Source organism: Mesitornis unicolor, unplaced genomic scaffold (assembly GCF_000695765.1).
Source record: "Mesitornis unicolor isolate BGI_N332 unplaced genomic scaffold, ASM69576v1 scaffold1938, whole genome shotgun sequence".
NCBI classification, from domain to species: Eukaryota; Metazoa; Chordata; class Aves; order Mesitornithiformes; family Mesitornithidae; genus Mesitornis; species Mesitornis unicolor.
In genome coordinates this window covers 10,981-34,622 of record NW_010202462.1, presented here as the reverse complement: position 1 = coordinate 34,622, position 23,642 = coordinate 10,981, and the positions used below count along the sequence as shown (strand labels likewise).

The following is a 23,642-nucleotide window of genomic DNA, read 5'->3' as shown; positions in this document are numbered from 1 at the left end:
AGGGAAAATCCCACATTTATTTATCTAAAAGGATATATTTCAGCTGTGGGTCCTACATTCTTTGTAACAAGTCTTTTGAATGTGCTGAAAGATAGAGAATTTTCATATAAAATATATCTGGTATGATTCCTCATGTTTGTCACAGGATCACTGTATCAGTGAAAAATGATTATAAGTTTAAACTGATTGCTCTATTGAAAATCACATACCTTGTCATCAAATGTAGAGGAAGGACTGGTGTTAGTCAAATAAAGTGACTTGAGTTTAGCAACTGATAGTAAATTGGAAAGCGATGTTAGTGCAGCTCCCTTGCTGGTGTTTCTTTAGTAGGTCCAGGGAATGGAAGCAATTTCTATTCTGGCAGAGGTTTGGAGGGTCTGCAGAAGTCAGCTACCAGTATGTCAGTGACTCATGTAAGTAGGGGAGGTTGCTTCTCACTATTGGTAGTTTGGCCTCATTCCGCTTTCAAGAGTGAAGGACTATTATGACTGACTGTAATAATGTATATGTTGTAATGCAGAGAAACCAGCTAGTTTAATAGCTGGACAAAAGGTGGAGGCATGGTGGTTTGCGATGGCATAAGATTGCTCAGCTGAGAGCTTCCCAGAGTTCAGCAACACTGCTGAGAAAATGTGCTTGGTTTCACACTCCCTCAGAGCAGTGAACTGGCTGCTGTGAAGTGAACACCTTCTTTTGACCAATCTGCAAAAAGCCTTTTGGAACAGGACATTCATCTGCTCTCTGAGCTGGAAGGTGAGAGCTCTTTGTGACAGGCTGAAAGACTGGGGATGCAACATATACAAGGAACAGCTAAGAATGCAATTCAGAGTGCTTGTTAAATCAGATAGTGTCCTTTCAGCCATAAAGAGTTATCCCTTCATAAATTAGGGTGATCTTTCCACATGTAAACGATTGTGAATCCAGGAGCACAGCTTTTGCAAACTGATTAGCTCCATGAGAATCGAAATGGAAAAAACAGCATTTTAGCCTTCTGGGCTACACTGTGGACAGGGAGGCTGCGATGCTACCACGTCCTCAAGGTGTGGTTCTTGGTACTGCTGTCTTAAGGTTTCCTTGTATTTGCCTCCACATGCTGTGGTGAATCCTCCTGATTCCTGGCAAGGTGTTCCTGAAGTGGGAAGTCATGGGGTGGCTGTAGCTGCCAAATACAAATAGGTTCCCTGGAGACAGTTTGTCTGAGTTTCTCTTTTAATTGGCAGTATCAGCTCGCTCTGACGTCTGATTAACCTGGTAACACATGCACATACAAACTCAGGTGTTGCCACAGAGTTTCTGTTCAACTCTTATTTGCATTTTACCGTGAGTTGACTGAAAGAGAATAAAGGGAATATTAACCACTTGGGAAAGAAGGACTACAAAGAGCTCCTCAGGGAACAATGACAGAACTCTCACAGCAAGCACATGAGGCAGGAAACTTTATTTTATTATCTTAAACCAAAGTGGAACTGGAAACCCCCTGGGACTGAGAGTCAGCACTCAGCACTGCACGGTGAAGCAATACAAGGGCCACAAGTGAAGTGTTTGAAAGTCAGGAAGCTGGCAGTAGAGTGGGACCTGCTGAAGCAGCTGGAGAGGTACCCAGCAGTCAGCACCACAGTGCTGTCAGGGCTCAAGAAATGATTTTTTTTACTTGTAGGGGCTCTGAAGGAGATGTTTGCCTTACTGCAGTCCCTCAGATGCACAGAGAGAAAGAATTCACTGCCCAAAAGTTTATTTCTAGATCTGTAAAAAGTCATGCTATTCTTCTGAAACAGATTTAGTGCTGTCCTCCCCCCGCCTCGCCTGCAGCAGCAAGCTCTTACAGTAACGTACCATTCCTGAGGCTTTCACCTTTCTCTTTCTTTTCATCATCTCGTTGGTGACTATCTCCATGCTCATGATCTTTCCTAAGTTCTGAAACAGATTTAGTGCTGTCCTCCCCCCGCCTCGCCTGCAGCAGCAAGCTCTTACAGTAACGTACCGTTCCTGAGGCTTTCACCTTTCTTTCTTTTCATCATCCCGTTGGTGACTGTCTCCATGCTCATGATTTTTCCTAAGAGGGACTGTGTGCTTTGGTGCGGTGTTGTGTGTGTCCCCCATTGCCCACATGCTCACTGTACTTTTGGAGTGGGTTGGAGAGCAAATTTTGTCCTTTTTTCTAACAGCTCAGCTTTTTTGTCATGCTTTCCTGTCTGTTCTGAATGCAGTTAGTACAGACACAGTCTCTGGTTGTCCTAAACCAAATAATTAAATAAGAATGAGAAAAATAAGGGGGAAAATTCATATAGTTGTACTTCTGTCTGTGTATCAGTAAAAAGTGCATGGATTGCTGCCACAAAGTTGCACCAGTATCTTCAGGAAAAGAATTTGCAAGAATTGCTGCTGCAGAGACTATTTCTTGTAAGGAATGCCATGAACATTGTCCCACCACTATGAGACATTTTTAAATTATATTCTGGTTTTAATAGTAGTAAAGTGGCTTATGGTGTAACTTTCTGTCTTTCTTTAATCTGACTTTTCTGAATCTTAACAGTGGTACATCTGGAGGGATGCAGGAACATAGTAGTAGTGTGAAGTTTTAATGATGAGAACTTCTGTAAACTTTGGATGGGGCAGATATATAAAACTTATTTGTCTTCCAGAAATACAGAGTCATCTTTCTAGGTAAATTTTAAATGTCTCCTGGACTATGTTGTACAGGAAAGGGAAATTATTAGGAGTGTTTCAGGAGGCATCTTACTCTAACATTCAAAATTAAATGAAGGAAAGATCTTTGCCAGTTCTTTACTGAACAGAAATGAAAGGGCTAAAGTGCTATATTCCTCCTTATTAAAGTCTTGATGACAAATGGGGATGAGTATTTCATCAACCAGAAGAATACTTTGTCACAGCTCAAGCGTAGTCTCGTGCTTTCATGAGCTCCAGAGACTTAGGAATCAGAATCCTTTTATAATCTGTGACAAAGACCAATTTGTTAAATAATATATACTAAATTGCCAGAATTTTGCAAGAGCTGTTTGTTTAATAGAAGGAAGAAATTAACTGAATTTGGAAACAGGTTTTGGGAGAGAGGATTTTGTTAAAGCAGGTCCTGAAATAGGGTTCTGCTTTACAGTGTGGGGGTTTGTGTAATTAAATATTGATTGTCTTAATAACTAATTGTCTTAGTTAATTAAGAACAGTATGGCCTTGTGGCCTCTAATGGTTGCTTACTCGGTGTGAAGGAAGAAAAGAAAAAGAAAAAAGGAAAGATGAAAACGAGTTTGTTTACCTTAAAATATGTGCCTTACAAATCCCACACCACACTCCTTTTGATTTCAATGGACATTTTCTATGTAAACTGTATCTAGTGTCTGATACAGACATTACATTTTAGTCTAAGAGCCTGTGAACCCTAAGTTAGCAGCAGGCAATACTGTAGCAGCTGTATCTTCAGCTGTCTTCCTTTTAAGCAGGTGAAAATAGTGACCATGAGAAGAAAAATGCATCTGGCTGAGCTGTTAATAGCAGTGTTGGCAGGACCCAGCCAGGCGAAGGGGACAGGCCCAGGGCTGGCAGCCAGGGCTGGTGACAGTGCAGTGGCTGTCAGGAGAGTCTGTAGCAACAAGGCAGACTCAAGGTCTGGCTGGGCGGTCAAGTCCATGGCTTAAGTTTGGGTCTGAATGCATGGGGTACATGCTCAGGCAGAGGCATGGCATGGCTTGGGACCAAGGGTGAAGGCCTTAGCTTAAATGCAGCTCCCAAGAGAAGCAGATGCCACAATACTGCAAACTTCTGCAAAATTACATAGTCCGTTGTCCTGCTTATGTCTCTCTGCGTGTGCTGGGCATTGGTCTGTGCTGGTTGGTGCAGCTGGTAAGTAGCTTTATGTGCTGATCTTGCTGAAATCAGAGCTCACATGCCTGTCTGCTGCAGGTCTGTTTTCTCCTAATATTTCGGATTCCTGAACACCTTTGTTGTGTCAGAGTACAGGCCACTCAGGATGAGGCTAATTCTAGCACACGTGACCTCAGTTCCTGACGATCTAATTGCCTTGTCAAGAATTAATTCTGGATTTTGAGGTAGTTGCCTTCTGAGGGATAGTGATAAGCTCTTTTATCAGGAACTTTTTAAACTCGTAAACTTGCATGATTGTCTCTTCATCATTCGGCAGCCACATTTTTAAAGTGTTTTCTTTGTACACATAGAGAAAACCAAACGTCTAATGAATTTTGTCTTCATATAAAGTACCATAAACCTTCTGGGTTTGTGACATTGCACTGTACTTTCTTTCTACATCTGAACTGGCAAAAACATCAACTGCTTCAGAATGTGACTGTCATCTGACAATTTTTCTTCCCTTTTCACTGGCATCCAGTATTTGAAAGTACAGAATGAACTGTGGTTTACAGCTCCTCATTTTTCCTCCTCCTTTTTTGTTCTTGGAGCCGAGGAGGCCAGTGAATCATTTCTGAAATCACTGTAGGTCTGAGGTCCTTGAAAGAGAGAGTTATTGTTCAGAGAACAGGTCCAGCAGAACATGGCTTTCTCTAACCTGTCCATGTCAGATGGGTATTTGTTTTTCCCCTTGAAGCTAAGATATATGAATTTGCAGTTTCAAAATCACCAGGCTTTGTACTTTGTGGCCTTTCTCTGAATGGCCTTTCTCAGTAGTGCTGAGAAGAAAGCAGTATTCATAGTCTGTAACATTATTTCCTAGTGTTTGCAGTAGTACTTCTGCTTCCAGACTCATGAGATCAGTGTTTTTTCTGTGTTCTGGACTGAACTAGACAAGGGATCTGTAGTCTTACCTTGGAAATGCTTTGTTACAGCATCGCTCAAAAATAGGATTGCCTGCTAAACCAGCATCTAACTCCAGCAAGATTTATTATCATCACATGCAGACTCCATTAAAAGAGTCAGTGAAATAAGACACATGCCTTGATCCCATTTCTGTGTCTGCTTAAAGAGTGGTTGTTAATTGACAACATAGCCAATATATAAAAATCTAAATGTTAGCATACAGAGAGGCTTTGTTTCTCAGGTTTGACCATTTTCCAGCTAGTGTTATGCTTCACAATGGACTAACATTGCTAAATTGAGCCAAATGTGAATATTGACTAAAGTGTGGTAGGGGGCAGGTGAGACTCTTCACATTGGGCCCAAAGCCATCTGCCTCTGCAGAAAGTGGCAAGTAATAGTTCGATGGAGGAACAGATTACTCGCTTCTTAGAGAAATGACTACTAGTTTGTGTTTTCAGGGAGTGGACAAAGGTGAATTGTCTTAGAAATTGGGATGGATTATAGATCAAAAAAGGTTGCCAAAGTAGGGTTCCCTTCTGTGAGGGGTTATGACCAGAAAAAGAGCTGTGAGTTTATTAGGTAAGATGACCTTCAAGGCTGATCTGAGTCTCAATGAATGTAGACGTGTTTCTTTTCAATCCCAAGCATAAATACAGGCTGGGCGGAGAATGGCTCGAGAGCAGTCCGGGGGAGAAGGACTTGGGGGTGTCAGTCGATGAAGAACTCAACGTGAGCTTAGTCATGAGCAGGTACTTAAGGATATGGTTTAGGGGGTAGACAGGAACGGTTGGACATGATGATCTCAGAGGGCTTTTCCAACCGAGCGATTCTGTGATTCTGTGAGCTGACAACGTGCGCTTGCAGCCCAGAAGGTCAACCACATTCTGAACTGCATCACAAGGAGTGTGGCCAGAAGAGCGAGGGAGGTGATTCTGCCCCTCTGCTCTGCTCCGGTGAGACCTCACCTGGAGCACTGTGTCCAGTTCTGGGGCCCCCAGTATACCAAGGACATGAAGCTGTTGGAGTGGGTGCAGAGGAGGCCCACGAAGGTGATCAGAGGGCTGGAGCACCTCCCCTACAAGGACCAACTGAGAGAGTTGGGGCTGTTTGGCCTAGAGAAGAGAAGGCTCTGGGGGGGGACCTTACTGCAGCCTTCCAGTTTCTGAAGGGGTCCTACAGAAAAGCTGGGGAGGGACTTTTTACAAGGGCAGGTAGAACAAGGGGGAATGGTTTTAAGCTGGAAGAGGGTAGATCTAGACTTGATATTAGGAAGAAATTCTTTACTGTGAGGGTGGTGAGACACTGGCACAGGTTGCCCAGGGAAGTTCTGGATGCCCCCTCCCTGGAGGTGTTAGGGTTAGGGTTAGGGCTTTGGGCAACCTGGTCTGGTGGGAGGTGCCCCTGCCCATGGCAGAGGTTGGACTGGATGATCTTGAAGGTCCCTTCCAACCTGAACCATTCTGTGATTCTATGACTTTATAAACTTTGGTAAACTACATTGTCTATTGCGGATGTAGTAAATGAATACTTTTATTAGTCATTTATGTTGACCTGGTTTGAGTGAAGGATGATATCAGGACAGCCAGCTAACTTCAAGGAATTTGTGCCTATAGACTCTTGCAATCCATAGATGGTCCTGAGCTACTCTCAAGCAGCCAATAGCCCAGAACATATCTTACAGACTGTAAAGGATAGCGGGGTTGCACAGGCCAATGCACAAGCCAAGTGCCTAAGAAGAAGAGATATTTCCATTGCTGAAAGGGGAATGTCTCTGGAATGCTAGTGAGAAGCCCAAGGATTGTAAGGGTAGAGGGTGTTATTGCAAATTTTACAAATTGGGAAACTGGAGATAGAGCAAAGTGAGGTAATATTTCTAGGGTGCGCACAAAATTCTTTTGGCCTGATAGCCTAGCCCATTCCTATGCCATACTGCCAAGATCGGGTTTCTTCTAGCTCCTGTGTGTTGCTTCCCATATGGTGGCTGCCTTCACTAATGTAGAGGTTGAGCAGACTGTTAGGTCTGCATGCCTCAGAGATAGCATCCCATTTTTAGAATTAGTTCAGTTTTCATTAGTGAAATAACTGGACGTATAAATATTTATGACTATCTCAGATGTCTGATTACAACAGGAAGTAAATAATTCATTATAGAAAATTACCTTTGTACAATTGATACCACAAGGATATAAATCAGATATGGCCATTTCCAAAAAAAGCAGCACAACATATATGTTTTTGCTGGAACATGCTCCAGTGACTGTCTTTTTGATGCAACCATTGCTGTTCTGAGCTGGGTAACAGACCTCCCATTGTGTGGACAGTAGTGGTGTGAGAAAGTCTGTTTACAGAAATGTGCATTTAATGTAAGTATATTGACTAAGTACAGGTTTTGGTCACATAGTGGGTTTGAAGAGGAACCGTAACAAGGAAGGCTGGAAGATTAAAGGAAAGGGATTCTAATCAGACTTTTTAAAGGAAATTCAGCCTCTCTTTCCACAAAAAGGGTGTTTGCTGCAGAGATCAGGAGGAATGACTTAGAAAAGAAGAGCACCTGTGTTTCAGAGTAAATGGCACAAGCTTGAAAGAAGAGGTTGAGAACTCCTGATTGTTGTGGGTTAGAAGCTGAAAGAATCTGAGACCTCAGGAAGCTGAGACAGTGAAGTCTTAAATCAAGATGTTTGTTGTTTTGACTGTTCACTTATGTTCCTTGTAATAGCTAAAGTAAAGGGGTTTTCAGAACCCCTGTTAGGTCTGTGCGTGTATCTATTTCACCTTATGCATATCTTTAAAAACACCCTTGTTGTGGATGTAGTAAATAAATACTTCTGAGAGTAAATAAACCCTCTGGGAGGGTTTCCAGGCACCGGAACAGAAGCTGCCAGCATACCTCTGTGGCTGGCTGTGCTGGTCCACAAAGACACGTGTCTGACAAGAGGAGCCAAAATGCACACGCTCCAAGCCTCAAGGGACACTTATAAACAGAGCAACCCACCCGACTGCCTCTGCACCGTTACCTGGGCACAGCTGATGGGGCTTCTGTGAGGGCTGTTGCAACAGAATATTGCTGTAATGATTAGAGAGATGTATCTGGGGGTGCCTGTGTAGGAGACATCTTTCAATACAAGGGAAAGATGAACCTGAGAAAAAAGAGAACCTGAAGCATGTATAAAATATGATTTCTGTAGTGCAGGAAGTGAGTTACAGTCGAGAGTCTCTTGAGTTCTCCTAACCTGTAGGATTGTATTTCAAATGTAAACTCACCTTGCAATGCTGTATCTAGTAAAGGGAGCATCCTAAAGTAAGACAGTGAAGTCCTTACACTGCATCACTCATACCATATAAAGATATCTTTCTTGAATGGGTGATGTCCATTGCTGTTCTGCTTATCATGCATTCATTCTGCTTCAAGCTTTGCTCGTTTAGTAGGTACTCTCTGCTTAAACAGAGGTAGGAACTGGGGTAAATTGCAGGGGGTATCCTCCACTAAGGAAAAATGACCCATTGCTGTATGACGTGATAGAACACAATGTCTGTATGTTAAAACATTGTTAAAAAATTGATGCATACGTAGGCTGTAGATCCTGCTTCATGTTTTGTGTATAGTCTAGTTTACTTTTATAGTGAAAGCTTAAACTGATCTCTCAGTTCAGCGCTGCTTGTGGTGACATACAAGTATAGTATCTGTTCTCTTTTTTTTTTTGTCTGTTGAATGGTATCACAAAATGTTTTCCTGTTTCAGATTCTGAAAGCCCACAGTATTGAACACAGAGCTGTTCCATAAACTGGACAATATGAAAATTCATAATTACTGTACCCAATGCATGGTACAGCATCCTTACCTGTCATGTTTTCTGTTTGTAAATTACCTTCAGGCATTATCTTAATTTTCTTCAGAAGTGTCTGCCCAAGAGTTAAGCTGCGAAGAGGCCAGTTTGTTTCTTTATTCTGTGCTTAAATTCTGGTCTGAAAGCTCATGGGCGATATTTTTGTTCTTATTGTTGTTACTAAATTGTTCTCTCTTCAAGATCACAGCTCTTGGAGGTGTTAATCTCTCTCAAATGCCCTGAGTCAGTAGGAATTGAAATTGATTAGTGCTTCTCGGTGTGCAATACCTGGCAGGAGCAAGCTCTGAGAATTTTTGCTTGTGTCTCTGTTGGCATCTGTTTTTGCTCCCAGGGTGTTTGTACCTTTTCCCTCAATGGGAATAGGAACGGGAATTTTGTAATATGTTATTGTATTGGTGGACATTAAGCCTATATAGATAAAGATTGTGTAGACTTTCAGGCATCTTCCCTTGTGTGATAAAGACAAATCGGATCTTTCTCATTGATGACCATGTACCAGAATTTATACTAAAGTCTATTTAGTCTAAAAACATCTAAATTCGTCTTCAGAGCTACAAAGCCATACATTTTAACTGATGCGTATCTGAGACAAATGGGGTACTGCAGCAATGTTGTTTACTATGCAAGTCAGATTATAGAAGTGCGTAAGTCACGATGATAAGAGAAGGGCCATCAGTTACTGTGTTAACTGTGTAAAGCTATTCTTACTTCTTTTTTCTGAAACTAGCTTCCCATCAGAGTTTGCTAAGGCTTTAATCTTTCTGCTTGCCTTAAATATTAACAAATGGTAAGGTCTTTTTTGGGTTCAGATCAGCAAAAACCAAAGTTGTCATTGTTCCTCTTTGTAGATTAAGGCATTATTAAATTATGTATACAGGTATAACAGCTCTGAGCAGCTTCTCTAACTAACTGTCCTCTTTACCTATCTGTGCCCTAAAATCCCAAACTGATTTTCGACTTCAATAATTAACTGTGAGCAGCAGCAGACATTGGCATTGTCCTGCCACTTTTTGGCAGTCTTTTCAGCTGGGAAGATGTCAAGCCAATTGCTTGTGGATTTGCCACGGTCTTTGTTATTCAATTCAACTTAGATGGTTATAGGCCCAGATAGCATAACCCGAATAATACATTAATAATTTATTAAACTTAATTCTTTAAAGGTTCTTTTGATAACTGCTCCATGAAGATAGCTGCTGAAGGAAGTTTAAAATTAATGGATCCTATCTTGTATGCCTATTATTATTTTTGAAGCCTGTTAGAGAAGAGAAATTATGCAAATTGGTGTCACGCTAGGCTACTGCACACATGCTGGTAATGCATAACAACTAGCTCACTGATGAAAATACTTCGTCTTAAGCAAGAGTCATTGTCAGCACTAAGAGATGTTCTTTGTGTCATGGTTAACAGTTTATTATTATTTTTCTTGTGGATAAAGGACAGTGTTCTTATTAAAAATCCTCATTAGAATGAAACTGCTGTAAAAGTAATACTGGAGAACCGTAGTGATGAATTATGATTTATTACATCGTACAATTAAGGTATAGTGCAAAACAATGGGAAGAATCCTTCAAAACATTAAGTAGCTGTTGCTCACTCTCTGGGAATGACTAAGTGGCTTTAATTCCTCAGCTCCTGCATGTAAAAGACTTGATAAATAGATCAGGCTCAGGATCAATTAGTGTCACAGTGATCTTTTGTGTTAGTGAAGCGAAGCTGCTAGGGTTGAACGGGTGTATCTGTACCCTTCGTGACAGCGTGCTAAGCCAACACGCTGCATTGTCTGTCCAGCACTGGGCGCGGGAACTGGTACGCAGAACACGCAGCTCTGTGCACCACTGGCCAATGCAAGTGCTCTCTGTGAGGAAACTGTCTTAGTCCTGAAGAACTGATATCCTTAGCAGGACAAAAGTCCAATATAAGCTAAGCTGGTTTCAGAAAACAGGTTGCTAATGTAAGTTTGCAGTTATTTCCAGGTTTATGCTGCATCTGTCTTAGATTTCTTTTCCCTCATCTGTACACAAAGCATATAAAACTTTTCTGATCAGGCTGCGGTGAAGAGCATGGTTTTGATCTAAGGGTCATCATTCTGTAATAGCCCTTCATCTTTCCATTTTAACACTAACACTTGCATTTTGTTTGCGCTGGTAAATTGCTGCCAAAGGAGGCAGAGAAAACCTTCACAGGTATTGATTTTTCACACATGGGGACTGTATCTTGTGGTCACTTGATTTGCCACCCACAGTTTATAACTGAGTGGGCACATGGGATTATAAACTTCATTTTAGTGCTGAGTTCCCAGCCTGAGGTGAAATTGATGTGTTAGCTGTTCGTCATTTGTAGCTGCTTTAGTGTATCTTGCTTGTTGGCATTCTCTGTAGATGGCCAATGTAAAGAGGGTTTTTGCAGTAGAAATGCCACTGATCGGAACTTGCTGTTTGAGCTGCTGATCTCTACAGGTTTCAGGTATTTGGACCTGGTCTTGGATAGTCATTTCTGCTTGATAGTTTTTTGGTCTTTCTGGTTTTCATTGTTACGTTTATAATGTAACAATTAACTATATCCTTGTAACTCACTAGACATCATTTGTTATTCAACACCTTGTCCGAGGGGTTGTAGATATGGAACCGATTAATTAGTGGTCAAACAAACGAAATGTATTGTAATTCCTCATGAATGATCAGGGGCTTTAGTTTCAGCAGTACTCAGAACTTCACTAGAAGTTTCTATTGGTTTCTGTGTTAGTAGCAAGATATAGTTTACCTTACAGGATAAGACAGCTCTGCAGAAATACTTGGTTTACCACATGCAGCAAGTGATTTTTTGCAATAATTTGAATCTTAACAAAGCATTCAATCTTTCGTCATTGAATACAATCTTCTCTGTTGGTCTTAGTTTCCATTATAGGTTTTCTTCAATACACAGCACCTCCCGGAAAACTTGAAAGTGTCATTTGTCCATCGATAATACATTTTGCTAATTTTGTAAAAACTAAACAACAGTGTATTTCTTACACGTTAGTGAGAAGTGCAGGTTTGCTTTACCAGGCACCTCTGAGAATTATGCAGTCTTTATTTGCTTTGGCTTGACCATTTTTTTGCTTAACTTCTGATGTCAAGACTGATCTAGGATACTGATGTTGAACCTTGGTGAAACAGTCTTTCGAAGTTTTGTGAGAAGATCCTTTCTCACAGAAGATTGCATCCAGATTTGACAGAGAAGTAGAAATCCCCCAGATAAATAAGTCCCTGTGGTTTTCACAAAATTCTGTCTCAGGCTAGAGGAATGAACCACGAGCAGCGTCCCCTCTGAGAGGGATGCAGTTTGAATTTTGTCCGTGATACATTCGGCTTTGGTCGTGGCACCCGTGTGCTAACAATTCCAGCATAGCTACAGCAGAGGTTATCTCTTCAAGCTATCAGAGGAAGGAAAGAATGATGATTATTATGGTGGTAGGAAACGAAAAAGATGCAAATGTGTAAAATTCATTAGTTTCACCACTTAAGGAACAGGTTGCTTTGTGGCTTTCTTAGTTTTGTGAATTACTGATTACAGATTTTTCATTGTAGCTACATTTCAGCTTTTGTGCCTATTCAATTAGAGAAATTCAGCTACGGTAGACCAGAATGAAGGATGTTGTATCTATGAAATCCCATGAAAATGAGTGGAATGGAATGATTCTAACAGAAAGAAATTTGATTACTGATATAATAGCATTTACATCAATGAAGATTAGCTAGAAGAATCAAAGCACCAAGCAGTTTTCTGGAATACTAGTGATCATTTTCCCTAGAAAAGATGGAGTGGCTTGAGTTCACCCCCGTCTTTAAGACCTTCCTACTCTAGAACACCCCAACGGTTGCTTGTTCTGTTCTCGATTATGCAGTAGATTGAGGCAGTGTTTAATTCAGCTTGAAGTGCATGGTTCCATTCTGCACACGCTGAGCAGATCACTTTTAAGGCCAATATTACACTGTTTGCAAGTCCCGTTCGGCTAGAAAATGGCTTGAGCTGAAGCAACCTGGTGTGACTGTTACAGACAGCAGATGACACGAAGACAGGGGTCTGTGCTAAGAGAGAAGCAGCTTCAGAGTTAATTCGTTGAAAGCAGGAGAAACTTGATTTTTGAGAGAAATACAGTTTTGAAGGACTCAAGATACCAGTAGTGTTACCTGGACCCCTTGGAAGATGGAAGTTTGTCAAGAGCATTGTGGCGCTTACTTGGGAGTCACAGCGTGAGGTGCTAAACAGTAAAATAACTTCTTTTCAACAGAGTCAGCAGTGGCTCTTGTTCTGACACAGGCCTTCAGGAACGACTGGCAATGCACACCCAGCAAGAAGAGCATTCAGTTTGCAGGGCACCTGGTCAGAGGCCAAGCTGTACTTTGCCTGCATACATCCTAGATCTGTTTGTTTATGAAACTGGCTGACTGCAAGGAGGTATTTGCCCACCCAGAGTAGTTGTCTTTTCTGTTTGATTTATATGAACAATACAGAAATGATCAACTGCTGTTGGACAAAGGTTAATGCTGTACTTGTAAACTCTTACTGCACCCTTATATTTATGTCTAAAAATACATAATACAACAGATTATGATGCAGTGTATCTAAATGAAAGCATGCAACTGGATTGTCTGGGCTAGGCACATCTATCTTTCCTACCATGCATTCTCCAGTATATTAATGCAGGGTTTTCTGGTTTAAACACAAACATTTGATCCAAGAATTTGAATTAAGATTGTAATCTTACAAATGTTTGTGTTTCAGGATTGGTTTAGGGGTGGTGGTGTGAAATTTTCACCATTTGACTAAAGTGTTCAAAAATCAAGTTGTTTTTTCTTTTTCTTTCTAGAGACATTTCTAGTTTTTCCTCTTTATTTCCCTGCCATGATGTCAGTAGCTGTTTTGTGGGCACTTTATTATGGTTGAAACCAGGAATGGGGTTGTATTTCGTGCTGGGATGAACTGGAACCGTAGACAAGACAAGACAGCAAACATTCACAGTGCTTTCCTCAGGAGTAGCATCCGAACACAGTGGTTATCTCTCTATTCTAGCCCTGGTGCTGATATTACAAGTCTAAACGGTTGGATTATCTAGTCCATCCATATAAAGGAAGCAGAAGGAAAGAAAATAACAAATATATTCCTGAATTTGAAGGACTTTATGTAGAGACAGTGTATGTAAGCGGAATTAGTAAAGAGTTTTAAAAGTTTAAGTTGGAGTGAGTGGAAAAGGAAAGCTTTTCCTGGTTACATCCTCTCCATCTCCATTTTGAACCGCCACAGAGTAAGTTTCATGGTTTGTACATTCAACAGAGACTTGTTCAGTGAACTGAATTCAGCAGAAGTGTTTTCAGGGATCTACATTTAATCTATAAATAATAGCAGTTCTGTTCCCGATTGTCCTATTTTAGCCTTTCATTGGCCTAGTGAAACAAAGTGATCAGTTTAAATATGATTCTTTTTGTTTGTAAGTTGTATAGCATCAATAACAGCTTTTGAACAAAGTTTTGTCCTTCTCCTTCATCTCCTTCCATCACTGACCTTTATCCTCCAAAGACGTATGCACATCGCAATCCGAGACTGATTGAGAACACAGGATGGCAAGTGACGGATTCTTTTGTATGCTTCATTTCAAGGTATTGACATCCTCTTTGCTTTAATGGAGCCAGTGAGAAACATCATGAGGAGGCTAGCAGAGGAAGCTGCTCTGACTATTGATTTTCTTGTGCCTTTCAGTGGTTCATCAATTCCTCCAACAATTGCTTCTCGGGTAGCTGTCTGGGTGTGACCATCGCTAGCCAGCAGAACAGGGGCTGTCATGGCTGTGTCAAGCCATAGCTGATAATGTCAGCTTTGCCCTCTGAATTCTTCTATCTATGCGTTATTCCTTCACTAGGGAAGCAACATGGAGCTCCCTACAAATAGTGAAGTACCTTCCCTTTGAATATGACTTTCTTATCCTTCCACAGTATGTGTAGATTCCAGAAGAGTATGAGCCAGCTGTTTCACAATAGACACGAGAGGGATTAGACAAATGAACATTGCAAGAATTAGCTCTGTACCTGAATTGTTCAGATAGAAACAGTATGTTCAGTTTGTTTCACTGGTGTTGACTGGTATTGCTGTTGTGTCCCGACCAGCTGTATTAGAATTCAGAACTGTCTAGTACTGTGTACTATGACCGTTAGGAAGCACCAGGTTGGAGGGACGCCCTTACTGATTTCAAAACCTCTGTGGCTGTTCCAGTTTACTGTGAGATAGAAACGGATGTGTGCTGGAAGGCAACAGGCAAATTGCCGTTGTGCAGAAGTTGAGTAGGGCAGTACTAAAAATGGAACAGTAATTGTAAAGCTATTTCGGGCACGGGTTTTCTTGCTTATGAGTCCCTCTTGTCCCTGTAATTTCTGAGATAGATAGCTGTGATAATATATTTGTAAGAAAAAGTTGATCTTTATAGTTATATCATAACTATGATTATAACTATATCATAACTATGATTATAACTATAATTATCATAACTATGTTATGATATAACTATAGTTTATAGTTTTAACAGTTATATCATAAGAAAATCTGCAGTTGATTATTGTATATCAGATTTGGGTTTTTTGCTTTGTTTTTACAACATAGGTGAAGATCACAGTAGGACTTCTAGGACACCACGTAATGTTTCAGAGGGCTGTTGTGCAGCTGTTTACAGCCATTGAATACAGTTGGGACACTGTAGTTTGCAGAGATTAAAATGACTTGTGCACTGCCCCTAACCCGTATTTCTTGCAGTTATCTTTCATACCAAACAATAGTAGTAGTGTGTTTGTCTTAGGGGTACTGTTAAGGGGTGATAATATGCAGTCATTGGTTCTAATGTTGATCTTACTGAGAAATATTTTCTTTAAATGTATTTGCACATTTGCCTGACTGCTCTCTGTTAGTCTGTCATGCCTGGTCTGACTTAATTTGTTCTGACCATTAAAGGTTTTCAAAATAGAAAAATCCAGGTGTTATGGAGAAACCCATGAAATTTACTTTAGTGATGGACAGTATCTATCTTTCTTAATGGAGAAATGAAAGAAATCCTGTCAATGGCTGAAGCCTGTTAATAATTTTTTGTCTTACCCTATTGTTTGTCTTGGTTGGTCAACTTCTACAAGATTTCTTAAAGTTCGTATATTATGATTGCTTTCAAAATAGCTAGTCCTATTTACCGCTGTTTCAGCATGAGAGCAGTTTGACTAGACTCCATCAAGTTGTCCTTACTTTTGCTTCACATTCTGTCTTTTCCCGAGTATGCAAAACAGGCTTTGGTGGGATGCTGCTGGCTTGCTGATAGCGTGAAGTCATTCCTCAAATAGCGTGTGTGCATTCCCGAATAGCCTTGGGTAAGATGTTCCCCATCCAGTAGAGTTAATTGCCAAAGTGTAACTTTCCAGCATCCTGTGTGGGCTGTCTTGCTTGCCTGTGTGGAACAGATTGAACCACTGAGAAGTTTTCTCCAGCTGGTGGCAGAAATCGCAGCAGTTGTGATCAGTAGGTCTCTGATAGGGTGAGGCTCCCTCTAGAAGGGCATTGCTAAGGTTTTCACAGCTAGAAGCCACTCTCTGTACATCGTTTCAAAGCCAAGGGAGATGTGAGGCCTGATGTGAGGGAAGTGAAAGGAGAAAGTTCTTCCTAAGGAAATTTCGGCTTTTTAGTGTTAAGGTCTTCTGGATGTGGGGTTGTTGTGAAAGTGGTTGCATTCATATGTGACTTCTCATTGTAAAAAAAGTAAATGGTAGCCCGTGTTAAAGAAAGTAATTTTATTTTCTGAAGCTCAATAAATCAGGAAATAGAAAAAGAAAAGCAAAAATGAACTTTACAACGTCAGCTTTTTTCCTTTAACGTTTATATTTTGTATTTAGAAGAAAAAACCCCAGATTTTACAATATTGAAGATTATAGCAGACATTGTTCCTTTGCTTTTCTGTACTGTAAACATTCACATCTATCACAGACATGCCATAAGGGTTACTGCGTTCTGAGCAGTGGGCACTTTCACTGGTGGCAGACTTGTTTAGATATGTAATGCTCGAGTTCAAGAAGAAGGTGTTTTAGTTTAAGCATGGGTTGTTTATGGTACATATTTCACAAATTTGATTCCATGTGATGCATAAACCTGCTGCCTGTAGATGCTGCCTTATCTCAATGCATAGGAGCGATCACTCACTAAAATTTTTCTTCAGTCCTCCACAGGACTCCATCTGTAACAATTTTGCATTAGATTTTATTTTGTCAACATTGCCTTCTAGTATAAAGATATGTTACTGTATTTTGAGAATTTGGAGAGACTGTTTTAATGGTTACTTACTAATCAGAACAAAAGCAGGCAATTGCACTAGATTGTTTCGTTTTGTTTTGTTTTAAGGAAAAGCATTTATTCCCAACAGCTGCTTGCAGGGAGGCATCATCATAAATATTACGTTGGTACAGAGAGTGCCATGCATCATTGTCTGGACAGTCTGTGTGGTAGGGTAGTTGTTACAGTGACAGTGAAATAAGTATTTTTGGTAAGGTTGCCTCAGAGCTGTTTGCAGCCTGTAACATTTCCTCCCAGAGTATTAAAATCACACATGTTCAATATATTTTTTTTAACCTGAGATACAACTGTTCCAATTCCTGTTTATGTTCCCCACCACCCCCCACGCTGCAAGCAAACCTCGCTCGTGAGGTTGGCTTATCAGGAGCTGCATGTCTGGGGCTGCTGTCTCCGGCGCGTGTAGTACAGTCTGGTCACTGACGGCAGAGAAGTCTTTCACCTGCCCTGCCCCTCTGCTGAGGTGTTAGCTGAATGTGCTCAGAATGCAGCACACTGTCGTGGATCCAAGCACTGAGAAACTGCTCCAATAACTCACATTCTTGACCTACAACAGATACGTGACGTTGACTCTAGCTTTTTTTCTTTTCTTCTCCTTTTTCCTTCTTTGCCCTTTTTGGTCAAGAGACCAAAGCAATCTGATAAATTATTTGGCACCATCTTGGGTGCAAATACAGTTTTAACCGAGGAGGTAAACAGAGGTTTTCTTTAAATGTGCCTGCCATTGTTTAAAACAAGACAATACTTCTTCTAAACTGAGTTTAATAATAGTCGTGTTTTGTGCCTGCTCTATGGTAAGTTACTTTAACAACATGTAAACTTTCTGTCAGAGTCCAAAGCATGTAAAAATTTCCTCTGGAAAGGAACAAAGCATGTAAATGAGTTTATACACGTGCTTCCGTTTTGTATATGGCTATACAGATCTGTGCTGCGTGTGAATTTGCACACAGGATATTTTCTTCTCTATCATGAACACAAAGCACAATTATTTCTTTAATTAGATTGGAAAGCGTCTTGTTCAGTCCTTATTAACTTACCGGTTTCCCCAGCCGGGCTCACGTTTCTTTCTCATTAAATTTCTCATGCCAGACAGCTGCCACTGATGCTGGAAATAGTGAAGAGGTAAATAAGACAGCAAGTTTTTAAAATTACTTTAAGCAGGTTTGCAGATATCAGACATGCTTACAAAGAAATAGCTCAAACCCTAAAATTTAAGTGCATGTTTGAGGTGCTAGTTGATCCACCTCTGGAAATGGAGAGCGTTTGCAGTCAGCTATGGTGGTGTCTTCAGTTGCTTTGTCACGATCCCTTTCTCATTTTTCTCCTTTGGTTTGTTCATGGATCTCAGACTTCTCAGATCTTCTAGTTAAGTGTGCAGATAGCTAAGGTGATCTACCTGCTGACAGCCACCTAATGGGCAAATAATAGTCTTTCTTAGAGAAACCATCAAGCTGTCGGCTTCCCTAATGGTGAGTTCTATAAGATGAAGTTAATCTCATCTTAAACTTAACTTTTCTTTCTCTAATTCCAGTTCAGGGGCAAGATCTAGGTTCTCCGTACTTGAAATGCAATTCTGAAATAGTATTGTCATTTTCCTAATTATGTTGATATCTGTGTCATCAGAACCTGACGTGTGTGCAATTGCAAGGGTAGGAAAGAGCCCTTTGCGCAGGCTGCAGTTATCCTTGCATCGCTCAGGAGTGTTTGGGGAAACAACTCTCCTGACTGGGAGATCTCCTGAAGGTGCAGTCAGCCAGTGTAGCTGACTAGAACACACTCTGGCTGAAATACAGAGGTAGAGACAAGTGCAGTTGTTCAGAAGCATCTCCAGTGATGAACGTCACCCTGGTGGTTTACCTGTTGCCTGTTATCAGGTTGGTTTGTGTTTTATACCAACCAGGCTAGTCTTAGCTTTCATTAAACTAGTTATTTATGGCCCTGTTGTAGATACATCAGATATGGTGAGGTGTGATACCTGTCTGGCAATTATCCAGGGAGCATTAGGCAAAAATATGTGAAAAGCATGACGTGGCTTTTTCATGCATAAGAAATGGAGCATCATTTCATGAGCTCCAGTTGTGGAAAGTGTCCATTAAAAAAGCGTGCAGTGGAGGGAGGGCTCACGCTTTGTCTGAACTTGTTAAAATGTGCTCAGAATGATGCAGTGTGTGGGGCAGCGTTTTGAGAAAATACCACATACAGCAGAATAAGTAAAGAGAATTGTTCCCTAGTGGTTTTTTCCCATTCCTTCGTTTAGTGATCTTATATTTCTGTCTGGTTTTGACTTGTGATTCTAACAGTGTTTCTTCTCAGATTAGGACTACAGTTGACTTCTTTCCCATAAGACACCTTCTTCAGTCCAGAGTTTCTTAGGGCTCTGTGTGTGTGTGCTTTGTTTTTCAGGAAGCCATTTTATGGATTGTTTCAATATAATTCCAGTATGATTGGACTAGAATCTTTAGCCGATCCCTCGGATACCTGGGAAATTATAGAGACTATTGGGAAAGGCACTTACGGTAAAGTCTATAAGGTTGCCAATAAGAAAGATGGGAGTCTGGCAGCAGTAAAAATTCTGGATCCTATCAGTGTAAGTAAAACATATGAAACTGTAAAGTAATTGTTAATTTAAAAGAATTCTCAGAGCTGAAATGTAAACCAAATGTGTAAGATATTGAAGGCATCCTGAAGGGAACGATTTCGCAGAATGCATTGACAGAAGGAGCTTGATACCAGCACCTGAAAGCTGCAACTCACTATTTCATCATCTTGTGTGTTATTTTAAGGCAGCAGTAGCCTAGGTCTGTGTAATTCTTCTGGTTCCAATTTAGATATCTGTGCTGAAAGTGTGCAAATGATAAGAAGGCACAGAGGCCCTCTCAGGGGCCTGCTATAGCAGGGAAAATACAAGAAGCTATTAATCTTAATGATCTCATTTTATTCTGTGTACTTCCTAAAAGAATTACTTTTCCCATCACAGAAATACTGTGAACTTTAAGGTATGTTATAGTTATCTTTTATAAGTGGATAATACTGCAAGGCCACAGTTAAGATAAAAACTGAAGAAGAGCACAGCCCAAATTCTCAGAGGCTGTTCTGTGCCAGCTTCAGTTTATTGCCTATTAAATGCCTGCCCTCCCCTGAGAACCAAGGCCCTCGTTCTCAATGGAAGATTTAATTGGCAGCTGCTCAGGTTGGATCAAGCTGCAGTTCCATCACGGCGGCTGGGCTAAAGTGTTTACTAAAAAAGTTACATTTCTGTCATCTGGCGCTACTGAAATGCATGTTGGTTTTCTTTTGTATAAATCTGAAGAAGGTGATAAATAATATGATAGCCGTTCTAGCAAAATGCAAAAAAGGAAAATGCATGTAAGAGCTTCAGTTTCCTAATAGTGACAGTCTGTGCAGAGACAAGGAAAGGTTCGGTGCTTAAGCACTGCTCAGAGTTGTGGCCTGTGTGCTGATGTTAAGCAGTATTTTGTAATTGTCACAGAATTCTTTCATTAACAAATATTTAGGAACATTTGCTGATTTCCCGGCGTTTTTTAAATCTCTCTCTAATTGTTTCTGGTGGATGTCTTTTCCTCATAAGGATGCCTTTGTTTTCACTGATGTCCCCTTTGAGATTCTGTGAAATTGTTCTTTCTTTGGTCCCATCCAATAGCCATAGGAAAGAGAATGAATGAAAGGTTCATGGATTTACTTTATCTTACACATTAACAAACAGGCATGTTTTAAAAACAGGTTGGAAAAGAATACGTGTGGAAATTGCTTATTTAGGTAACTGAGCAAAGTTTAGTATAATTTTTACTTTTCTAGTTAAGTATGTTATGCACTGAAAGAATCCTTGAAGAACAACTGCTTTCTTTACACAGGCTAAACATTTTTGTATGTAAAATAAAGGTAAAGTGGCATGATTTGGTGTGGATTAAATTTAGTGTCGTGCCAGTACTTTCAGCTGCATTAAAGTAAAACCATTTAAAAGTACAAACTAATAAAAAAAGGTTCTTTTTCTTTGTTCTTGCTTTGTGTTTACACGTTCTGTGTGTTTGGTTTTTTGTTTAGGATGTAGATGAAGAAATTGAAGCAGAATACAATATTTTGCAGTTTCTTCCCAATCATCCTAATGTTGTCAGATTTTATGGGATGTTTTACAAAGCAGATCAATATGTGGGAGGACAGCTCTGGCTCGTACTCGAGGTAAAAACATTTTTGATAACATTACGTCTTAACCAGCAAATGTTGTTGGGTTCCTGCTTTTTATTGCGAGAGGAGTCACAAGCCTTCACGACTCTCTGATCTGGGCCATTAATCAAAGGGCTGGTGATGGATGATGTGTGGTTGTCTCCTGTTGAAAATCACATCCAAATTTAAGGTTTGTTTAGTAGCGAATGTCCTTGCATTTTATTTCTGTTCAAGTTGTTACGTTCTGCCTCCTAAGCAAGCAAATCCTTCTGATAAGAATGGTTTGCCTAAGAAGTGCTTGATATGTTGGAGGAAGCATCAGAGAAGACATTTCTCTAAAGTTTTGGAGATCTCGAGCTCTTGAGGGGACTATAAAAGATGATGAATTAGTAGCATGGAGGGCAGTTAACAAACACGCTGCCTATTGCAAAAGTGAAGAGAAAATGTCATGGGAAAGTCTGGTTTATGGTAATCTCAGACTAGAGGGTGGTGGTTGTTGAAGTGCCCTCTGTTAACTTCCCGTTCAGCGGTAATCACTGTTTTCTTGCAGTGAAAACTGTGTTTTGGTGGTCTTGTTGCCAGTTAAGTGACTGCCAAAGGCTGTTGCAAGATAAGGATTTCTTCTAGCTGTTTCCTGGGCCTGATTGATACAGAGCTTTGCACAGACCGATGAGCACTAAGAGACCACTCCAACATCTCTGTTGTAACTAGACTGGTGAAAGTTGGCATTCACTTTTGTGTTACTGATCTCCTTAGAAATTCCATTCCCTGTTCTTGAATGGTGGCTGGGATCAGAAGAGGGAATTTTGAAATCCACTTTTAAGTTGTGGAATCCCAACAACACAACTCACTTCTATGTAGTGCAGAATTATGTAGCTTGAACGAAAGCTTTTGGATGTGCTTCATCTTAAATTTCTGTAACTATTAAAAAAGTACCTGTGGTATTTTTGGCTTGGTGGTGTTTTTTACTGTATGCCTGCTGGCTTTGTGTTGAGTTTGGGCTTGGTTTCCCACGGGTTTTCTTTTTTAATACGAGTGTAGCGTATCTGACAGATGCATCACGTGTGGTGTTCTGCAGAGCAAAATTGGTAAAGCAGAATTGTGACAAATTCTATATAACAAATTTGAATGCAGAATTTGAAAGAGTTAGATGTTTGTACAGACCTTATCGATTAAATACGTTAATTTCAGGTATATTTGGGTGCACATTATGATAAGTTTTAAATAAATTTGAGGTTTAAAAAGTTGTATTTTCTATATACAAATAAATTTACGAGGCAAGGCAAACTATTTCATGCCTTGGAATTTACATGCAAATTTATGTATGAATAGCAGTTACTTCTTACATTATAAATTAATGCTACTTTTTCAGTAAAAGGGAATGTACAAAGAACTCAGACTTTGATCCCTAAGGCTTTGATGAAAGACATTCATTGGATGTGTGACTTCCAAAATTTGTAGTAAAAATGTGGAATTTTTTTCCGTTAGGCCCAGTTTTGCCATGTTTACTCACTACTAACAGGACTTGACTTTGATAAATGCCTGGGATGAGGAAGGACAGCAAAAGTGGGCACCATGAACATTATGATGATGATGCAGTTTGGTACATAGGGAATTCCAGAGATAAGCATTTTGTGTTTCTCTCATAGGTGTCCACAGACAACTGTAAAGCAAGTTTCCCTACTTTTCAATCTAAATGTACATCAGTACACTTTTTAAAGTGTTACAGTTGGGTACAAAGTGGTAACGAGGTTTACAAGTTCATTGTGTCCCAGATCTTTGCTGACTGTCAAGTACAGTTGTCACTGAGCGCTGTAGTGGTGTCTGTGGGATCTATTTCTTTTCAGAGTCAGTCATTCTTTTAACGTGTGCTACCTAGCAGCTGTCAGCCTGTGTAATCTTTCAGTCACAGCCAGCTTGGGGTTTTTTTGAAACGAGGGTGTACTTTTCCATATTCCATTTGCAGGCTAGAAGTGAGTTTATTACAGCCTGTGTCAGTAGAACTTTCAAAGCAATGAAAGCAATAAACAAATCTCTTTGACCTAATGGCTTGTCAGCAAATGGAAAGCATGGAAAGCAAAGCAATGCTCTTTCTCGCCGGAGGAAGAAGTTATCCTGTAACTTCGATGATTGATGTGGAGCTGAATGCTCCCACCCAGTTGATTAAAATTTTAAAACAAGTAAAATTCCCTACTGATGAATTAAAAAGAAAAGTAAAATTCCTGCAGAACTCATAAATGTTTTCACTGTTGAATTTTTGCTTCAAGAACTTCTTTACATAAAGGATGTCTCGTTTATCATCTGATCTGGTCCTTTCCATGAACTAAAACTTTTAGTCTAGTGAGATCTTTTGATGCATGGGGAAGTTAGTAATTAATGAAGGAAAACATTGACGTATCACAGAAATTAGTGATTGAACTGAAAAACAATTGGTGTAAGTTACTTGAGAGACGCAAAACTCGGGAGTTTGTAGAACTTCTGGTG

The 23,642-nt window shown here is 40.3% G+C and overlaps 1 protein-coding gene across 1 annotated transcript in view; it reads left to right on the top strand.

Annotated features, from left to right (window-relative positions):
* Nucleotides 1–19,366: 19,366 nt before the first annotated feature.
* Nucleotides 19,367–23,642, top strand: part of LOC104545297 (myosin-IIIb-like) — a gene marked incomplete at its 3' end in the record, with an annotated part of 9,475 nt that continues 5,199 nt past the window's right edge. Inside the window, exons 1-2 of the mRNA XM_010190395.1 lie at nucleotides 19,367–19,563; nucleotides 21,039–21,173. Coding sequence (XP_010188697.1) covers nucleotides 19,417–19,563; nucleotides 21,039–21,173 — 282 coding nt within the window. The remainder of the gene's footprint in view (nucleotides 19,564–21,038; nucleotides 21,174–23,642) is intronic.